Here is a 9,183-nt window from a genome sequence, read left to right on the forward strand (position 1 = left end):
AATGGAGATTTTTTTTCCCCCTCATATAGAAGATATCTCTTGATTCTTGATATTGACTCTTAGAGTGTATGTACTGCATGCAAGTAGCTGGTTAGTGCTAATAGCCTAATTTACATTAAAATGGGGAATCTTGTGCCAATCTATTAGAAGGCCCAGATGGCTATGAAAGTCAGAGGCAAATTTACTGGCCACCCTGTCATCACTCCTACATAAAAAATGCCTGAAATGGTTCAGCAAAAGCTGAATGCAGGAGAATGGGAAGTGGTACTTGACCATAAGATGCAGAACAAATTAAAAGGAATTTTAGACATGTTCAGTTTTAGAACTGGTTATATGATTTTTGAGCTCCTGAAATCAATAAAAGAATTGCATTTTGTTTTATTCCTTCTGTAGCTACACAACCCCCTCCCCCCCCCATACATTTGCTTTTCCCATCCTGTACTTTTACACAGCCACCATTAACCCATATTTCCCATTCTGTAGGACTGCATGTCCCTCACTTCACTCGTTCCCCTTCTGTAATACTACACAACCAACATACTTCCATGTTTCACTCTCCCCATACATCAATACTTCCCATCTTGTACTAATAGACAACGCTCCTTGTAACTGAACGAAACAACTATACAGGTCTGGACTTGGAGTCAAAATAGGCCTTGGCATTACAAGTACATAAAGGCCCAAACACCAGCCCACTAAATAGTGACTTTCTACAGATTGCCAGTCTGAGCCTGCTACTATACTTTGTTTTACTGCTTCTATTTCCCCAAAATCCCTGTGCAACTACATTTCTGTTACTCTACACCCCCCACCAATGCACAATTCTACGCTATGTCCTTACAGGGTCTGTACCACTGCCCAGATTTATTCAAATCTTTATACAGTCTCCACATTCCAATACAGCCCTCGTCCCCCAATAGCTCCACTAAGTATCAATCTAAGGGCTAAGGACAGGTGCTTCAGAAACACAACTATACTTTATATAAACAAGCTGATATGTAGTCATGAGGTCAGCCATTCAAAGCTGAAAAAGGAGAAAAGGCAGAAGGTGCACAGCAGATAGCAGATAAGCCCTGTAGTATACAATATGATTCTTCAGAATCTTTATCTACTGTCTGTTATCTACTGTGTATCCTGTGCTTTAATGGCTGCCCCCATGGCTACACAGCAGCTTGTTTATATAAACTATAGTAGTACTTATCTGTTATCTACTACATATCCTGTGCTTGAATGGCTGCCCCCATGGCTACACAGCAGCTTGTTTATATAAACTATAGTAGTACTTATCTGTTATCTACTGTGTATCCTGTGTCTGAATGGCTGTCCCCATGGCTACACAGCAGCTTGTTTATATAAACTATAGTAGTACTTATCTGTTATCTACTGTGTATCCTGTGCTTGAATGGCTGTCCGCATGGATACACAGCAGCTTGTTTATATAAACTATAGTAGTACTTATCTGTTATCTACTGTGTATCCTCTGCTTGAATGGCTGCCCCCATGGCTACACAGCAGCTTGTTTATATAAACTATAGTAGTACTTATCTGTTATCTACTGTGTATCCTGTGCTTGGATGGCTGCCCCCATGGCTACACAGCAGCTTGTTTATATAAACTATAGTAGTACTTATCTGTTATCTACTGTGTATCCTGTGCTTGAATGGCTGTCCGCATGGCTACACAGCAGCTTGTTTATATAAACTATAGTAGTACTTATCTGTTATCTACTGTGTATCCTGTGCTTGAATGGCTGCCCCCATGGCTACACAGCAGCTTGTTTATATACACTATAGTGGTGTTTCTGAAGCAAGTACACCAGTTTTACCAGTGCAGGGCAAAAGTACACTATATTGACATTCCTTTAAAACACTTTTGGTGTTACTGTTCCTTAAAATGATTGACAAAAAACATAATGAAGTATCTGTGCAATGAATACTTTATTTTATTTTTTTTACACAATTTCTAATTTCCAGCAAATTTCCATTTAACAGATCCTGTCATAGTAAGTTAGGTTGAAAAAAGACACACGTCCATCACGTTCAACCTTTTTACTTTTTTTAACCTGCCTAACTGGCAGTTGATCCAGAGGAAGGCAAAAAAAAACCATCTGAAGCCTCTCCAATTTGCCTCAGAGGGGGAAAAATTCCTTCCTGACTCCAAAATGGCAATCGGACTAGTCCCTGGATCAACTTGTACTATGAGCTATCTTCCATAACCCTGTATTCTCTCACTTGCTAAACACCATCCAACCCCTTCTTAAAGCTATCTAATGTATCAGCCAGTACAACTGGTTCAGGGAGAGAATTCCACATCTTCACAGCTCTCACTGTAAAAAACCCCTTCCGAATATTTAAGTGGAACCTCTTTTCTTCTAATCGGAATGGGTGCCTCCTGGTTCCTGGTCCGCCACCTGTAATGGGTGCCTGTGATGTTTCTGCTCTGGTCCCTGATCCTGGAGAGGTGGTTCATGACTCTTACGAAGTGGTTTCTGTTCCTTTTGATGCTCCCATTCCGGGTCCTAGTAGTGTTCAACTTATTGGACTAAAAAGTATGGGGGGGCATTCGACTTTGGGATTGCCCGGTGGTCGATCCTCAAGGGGGGGTAATGTAAGGACCAGCCCGGGACTTGAACCCTGTGTGCTGCACTTACTCCATGAGCCACTGGAGGCTCTTAGGGCTGGCCCTGGTTCCTATGCTATATGTTCAGGTGTTCTCCCTGTCTACAGTTTTCTCCTCCCTGTTCTCCACCCACCTCGTTTCCCTCATGTGTTTCCCATTCCCATGAATTTTAAATTCGACCCTTGATAAATCTGGCCCTAAATATGTACAAGTTCTGGAGACTTACAAGTCGCTGTAGTAACAATCTGACAACAGACAGGGAAATAAACTGCTTGTCACAGCCCTGGTTCGTGTCAGGAAATCATTAACAACGGCAAACATGGCTTCATTAATGAAGGTAGTTCTGGAGCAGGATCTGGAAGCTTGGGAGCCAGTCCTAGAGAAGGATCTGGAGGATGAGCAGGCATCTCTGGAGCAGGATCTGGAAGCTCAGGAGCCAGTCCTAGGAAAGGGAAAGCGAAAGCAGCAGGACCTGCATGTATCAGGATCTGGAGGCTCAGCAGGTAGTTCTGTAGCAGGATCTGGAGGCTTGGGAGCCAGTCCTACAGAAGGATCTGGAGGCTGAGCAGGTAGTTCTGGAGCAGGATCTGGAGGCTCGGGAGCCAGTCCTAGAGAAGGATCTGGAGGCTGAGCAGGTATCTCTGGAGAAGGATCTGAAAGCTTAGGAGCCAGTCCTAGAAATGGAAAGCAGCAGAACCTGCATGTATCAAGATCTGGGGGCTGAGCAGGTAGTTCTGCAGCAGAATCTGAAGACTCAGGAGCCAATTCTAGAGAAGGCTGAGCAGCATATCCAGGATCTTCAGAGTCGTACACCAGTATGTCCTGTAGGTTCCTGAGTTGTCAGTGGAAAAATAAAGAAGCAAAAAGTAAAATCTTTGAGATTTATACTTCCACCCTGTACCTCTACCTCTGTATATTTACCTACAAACACTCCAAGTCATACATTTTTGCTGGTGTTGGCATAACCCAATATTCCCATTCTTCTGCTTATCCTCAATAAGCTCCTCTATTTTTTTTTTACTGTGATAGACAACTTTTTGATTTGGAAATTTGAGGTAGTTGACAGGAATAGCTCCACACAGACCCCAACATAAACAACCCTTTTTACTACCAATCACCCTCTGCTACCTTCATGGTATCCTTCATGGAATTTATACTACCGAACACTGCCTTCCAGTCTCTACATTGTCATCTATACGTCATAAAAATCTCATTCTTTCCTATAATCCATTGTGCATTAATTAACCTATACTGTGTACTCACAATTCAGGTGGTGGGCTTGGGGTGCGGGCCTGTTCAACTACTTTCCGATCCTCTTCATAAAAGATTGTACAGAGGAAGAAGCATCCTCCAATCACTGCCAGTAATGTCAATATTATCAAGGCATGTTGCAAGCAGTGCATTGGGCTGGTTTCTGGTTGCCACATCTGGATCACCTCAGAAATCTGGTAAAAGACATAGAAGTTAATTGTTGCATGTTTATAAAGTGGTGATATATTACACAGGACTGCACAGCAGAGAGACACTATGATAACAAACCATTTACAGTGGCTCAGATATAAAGCTAAAAGGTTGGGTTTGCTAGAGTTTAAAATCTTAAGGGGAATCAAATGCACTTACCTTCTCAATGATAAATGGGGCAAATACCCCTCCTCCTAACTGTGCTATAAAAGACTGCAAGGCTATTGCTGTGCCACGGGAATTTGGCATTACTACCGACTGGCAAGAGAGAAAAGAAGGGATTATCAGGGAAGAGGTCACTGCCATTATTATTATTTGATATCATATCTTGCGCTTATTGGTGTCCAACATGGGGTTACGTTATCAATAAAAAAGCATATAAACCCGATGTTTAGGACCCAAACACTATGATTCTGTCTGTGGGTAAACCAGGATATGAAAGGAAAAAGTTCTTCAAGAGATATATTTACCAGTATCATGTCAGTAGCTACAGCCTGGTTTATATTCAGTAGAACGCCACCTACAAAGATGAACCCCTGTAGGAGAGAGTAGGGTGGTGAGATAAAAATATAAAATGAACCCACATCTAAATGGAATAATTTAATACAATTATTGGTACCAATGTTGATGTCATCTCTAAGGTTGGCTCTCAAATCACTTTTATTAACTTATCCTCGAGTGTTAGTAATATTTTAAACCATTCATGTAGAACTGGGGCCATAAAAATAATCTATTTCTAATCTAAGTTAATTAGCTTCATGCTATCACCTTCTCTCAATCTCAACATCCCATGATATTGGGAGTACAAACATTATTGTGTCTTAAATTCAATGGATATAACTCACATAGGCAAGGGTAAAGCTGATTTCTACACTGAAAAGGAAGATGCATATGAAAGATCCAGAGGCCAAAAGTCCTAAACCGGATACCAGTCGATCAGCGAATGGATACATCTTGAACCACCGAGTGATGATCACCATTCCTATTTGTATCCCCACTATGTCAGCCGTGTATTTAATCAAACCATAGATCATACTAGAAGGAGACAAAGAGACAAGAATGGTTATTATATTGTTCAAACTGTATAATGTACCTCTAATAATAACTTCTCAGATCCTGAACTGAAACAATTTAATATACATCCTAAACAATACAGTGCACTTGTTAAAGGCTATCTGCTAAACCATAGCAAGGCTTGTTCATAATGGGACTGGTAAACACACATTTAGGGGCAGATTTATCAATGGTCGAAGTGAAAGTGAAATTTGACTAGGGAATAGTTAAAATTTTATTCGAGTTTTTAAAAAAAATTCTAATTTGATTATAGAAATGTATCATGTACTGGCCCTTTAATACTTTGAATTAGACTATTTGCCACCTTAAACCTGCCGAATTGCTGTTTTAACCTATGGGGAACGTCCTGGGATAAATTTGGAGTTGTTTGCAGCCTTCCTGAAAATGGAGTTGTTTTTAGAGAAAAAACATGAATCGAATTAGATTCGATTCAAAACGATTCGATTTGAATTGAATTTAAGTTTGCGGGTCGAATTTTGAGTTCTTGGGAGTTTATGGGAGTTTAATAAAACTCCCATGAACTCTAAATTCGACCCTTGATAAATCTGCCCCTAAATATGTACAAGTTCTGGAGACTTACAAGTCGCTGTAGTAACAATCTGGCAACAGACAGGGAAACAAACTGCTTGTCACGGCCCTGGTTTGGTTCAGGAAATCAGGAACAAGGGCAAACATGGCTTCATTAATGAACGTCACGGACCATGAAGCAAAGGTGAGAAAAACAAAGCTCCGTCTGAAAGTGGAGGAGAGGGATTAGTAATATATACATCTTCTGCAATTTTCCATTTGATTGTTATTTATCATAAATAATACTCACATTTTAAATAGCATCCTCAGATTTTTGAAGAAGGAGGAGGTCAACTTCCAAATATATTGGAAACTGAGGATCTGCATCTGAGGGTCATCACTGTGGTCCTCAGTGTAGCATCTAGGTGGTTCCTTCATGAAACAGATTAGCAACACTAGGCACACTAATCCCAAGCCTGCAACTGCCTGTGTCCAAAGAAAACAGCAGTTAAGTACCCAGCCATGTATCTCTTTTCATGTAGAGTATCCAATCAACTAAACTGATAATAAAAGGCTAATATCTCACAACAACCACTGTTTTATTTATCTCTTAATGTTTAGCCAATATTCAATTGTATCTTCCCATCACCCCAATATAATTAATGGTACCCGGTTGAATTTTCCTTACCTGCAGTGCATGACGCCAGTTTGAGCCTAAGTAGACTGGCACAATTGCTCCCACAATGATCCCAAAGGCACTGTAACAGAACCAAGGAGATTCAGGGTTAATATAACAGAATCCACACACAAACCAACAGGAATGTAGCAGGAATCCAGGTACAACTTGCAGCTTACCCCATTATATAGCTGACACTGTTAAACATGCATAAAGTCCCTCGACGATTTTCAGGTGGGCACAGGTCATCAATCAGGGTCAGGGAAATGCCTGCAAAAAAACTTTCTATTGCGGCCACGGCACTCCGTATAAAAGGGATGGTCCAACCCCACTAAAGGATAAGAGGGTACAAATTTTTATAAGTTAGGATTCATGAAGAATTAATATTACTGAGTACAGGTTATACGCGAAGTGAAATCTCATTGACCATCCAATACATCGACTCTTACCTCCTGGGGAATTACGGAACAGCTCGCAACAAACAGAGTCCAATACGTTACTCCCAGACACATGAGGGTCCTCCGGCTGATCTGATCTGATAGATGTCCAAAGAATGGATTGACCAAGGCAAAAACAATAGCAAAACCTGAAGGAAGAGAGAGAATATTGTGAGCTTCAGACATGGACCAAGCCCACAACTGACTAAAAGAGAAATCTGCTACAGACAGACAGAAAGAGGGAATGATAAGTCCAAGGAATGTGACCTTACATGTTTCTACTCTCGCAACTTTGTCAATGGAGAGTTCATATTCTGCTTCAATCAGCGGCATAACACCTGTAAGAGGAACAAAGTACCATATGGACACGTTAGTACAGGTAGTGAAGTGGTTCTGTTACCTTCAGAAAATGTATTTCTTCCTTCCAGCCCCTGTCTTACCTTCAGCTAGATATGTGTCCATGTAATGGACGAATCTGATAATGAGAAGTATGAGCAGTGTAACCTTCGCACAGAGGTATCGAAACGGTGCCCTTCTCTCTTTTTCCCCTTTCTCTATGTCGATCGGGACAGGATCACATACTTGTGTCAATCTAATGCAAAATTTTCTGAAGAAGTTGATATTTCTACAATTAAAATCACAAAAGAAATGACAATTTAATTTTTTTATTTTGCATTTGGTGAGTCTCAACAGATAAATCAGAATACAATGTGGATGAGCTCTCACAAAATGATTTTGTATGAACATGATGTCAGAGAGCAGCCACATTATACCAACAGATGCACCTTCTTGAAATACTACCCACAAGTTCAAGATTCTTACCCTTTATTGGCAAATGAGCGAAACGCCATTCTAATATAAAAGATGTTATTAAAAAATGAATTTCAGAAAATTCACTGCTGGGGTTTAGTAAAGCAGTGAAACTTCTGAAATGACCAGCTGTCTGGTCAGCACTGCCTTAAGTAGGTCACAGACATTATGACATCACAATGTAACGTGACCGTAGCAACCAGTTACAGAGTTGGCACTTTGCTAATAATAATTGTAATAAGTACGTCACTGACATTATGACATTATAATGTAACGCTACCATAGCAACCAGTTGCTGAATTTGCACTTTGCCAATAATAATTGTAATAAGTAGGTAACTGACATTATGACATCATAATGTTATGTTACAATAGCAACTGGGTATGAATATGAACAAAGTATGAACTTTGCCAATAATAATTCTAACACATAAAGCACAGGCCTAGTTATAATGCATACATACTGTATATGAGAAGAAGTTGAAGATTCTTAACCTTTAACCTTTTTATGAGTGAAACACTATTCTAAAATAAAAGATGTTATTTAAATAATGATTTTCAGAAAATTCACTGCTGGGGTTTAGTCCAGCAGTGAAAATCCTGAAATGAACAGATGCCGTCAGCACTGGCTTAAGTAGGTCACAGACATTATGACATTATGACTGATATGACATCACAATGTATATAGCAACCAATTGCTGCCTTGGCACTTTGCCATCAAAGGGTGAACTTTCACCCTTTGATAAATTATGCCTTTAAAAATCCCATAGAAATGACTGTAGAGTGGTGGAATTTCACTCTAGCATACTGTGGCGAAAATTAACTTCACTCTTTGCTAAATATACCCCTATATATGAGAAGTTGAATATTCTTACCCTTTGTTGGCAAATGAGCGAAATGCCATTCTAATATAAAAGATGTTATTAAAAAATAAATAATTTCAGAAAATTCACTGCTAAGTTGGCACTTTGCCAATAATAATTGCAATAAGTAGGTCACTGACATTGTGACATCACAATGTAAAACTACCATAGCAACCAGTTGCTGAGTTGGCACTTTGCCAATAATAATTCTAACACATAAAGCACAGGCCTAGTTATAATGCATAAATACTCTATATGAGAAGAAGTTGAATATTCTTACCCTTTGTTGGCAAATGAGTGAAATGCCATTCTAATATAGAAGATGTTATTAAGAAAAAAATTATTTCAGAAAATTCACTGCTGGTCTTTAGTCCAGTAGTAAAAATCCTGAAATGACCAGTTGTCTTGTTGGCACTGACTTAAGTAGGTCACTGACATTATGACATCACCGACTCATACGACATCACAATGTAATGCTGCCATAGCAACCGATTGCTACCATGGCACTTTGCCATATATGGTCACATAACATCCCATAACATATATCACAATGTAACGCTACCATAGCAACCAGTTGCTGAGTTGGCACTTTACCAATAATAATTATAACACATAAAGCACAGGCCTAGTTATAATGCATAAATACTCTATATGAGTAGAAGTTGGATATTCTTACCCTTTGTTGTAAAAAGAGCGAAACCCCATTCTAATATAAAAGATGTTATTAAAAAAAAATT

At 39.6% G+C, this 9,183-nt stretch overlaps 2 protein-coding genes across 2 annotated transcripts; both read right to left on the minus strand.

Moving 5' to 3' along the window:
- Positions 1 to 2,543: 2,543 nt before the first annotated feature.
- On the minus strand, positions 2,544 to 5,359 carry LOC121401160. The gene is made up of 6 exons (XM_041585500.1): positions 4,926 to 5,359; positions 4,551 to 4,616; positions 4,240 to 4,338; positions 3,883 to 4,064; positions 3,041 to 3,451; positions 2,544 to 2,974 (listed from the first exon to the last, which is right to left on the minus strand). The coding sequence occupies exons 1-5, from the start codon at positions 5,112 to 5,114 to the stop codon at positions 3,049 to 3,051; spliced, it is 939 nt and encodes a 312-aa protein (XP_041441434.1). The 5' UTR covers positions 5,115 to 5,359; the 3' UTR covers positions 2,544 to 2,974; positions 3,041 to 3,048.
- A 494-nt stretch (positions 5,360 to 5,853) lies between these two features.
- LOC121401167 (protein spinster homolog 1-like) lies at positions 5,854 to 6,991 on the minus strand. The gene is made up of 2 exons (XM_041585504.1): positions 6,787 to 6,991; positions 5,854 to 6,668 (listed from the first exon to the last, which is right to left on the minus strand). Exons 1-2 carry the CDS (start codon positions 6,958 to 6,960, stop codon positions 6,513 to 6,515), a joined length of 330 nt encoding a protein of 109 aa, XP_041441438.1. The 5' UTR covers positions 6,961 to 6,991; the 3' UTR covers positions 5,854 to 6,512.
- Between the last annotated feature and the right edge of the window lie 2,192 nt (positions 6,992 to 9,183).

Source organism: Xenopus laevis, chromosome 1L (assembly GCF_017654675.1).
Source record: "Xenopus laevis strain J_2021 chromosome 1L, Xenopus_laevis_v10.1, whole genome shotgun sequence".
NCBI classification, from domain to species: domain Eukaryota; kingdom Metazoa; phylum Chordata; class Amphibia; order Anura; family Pipidae; genus Xenopus; species Xenopus laevis.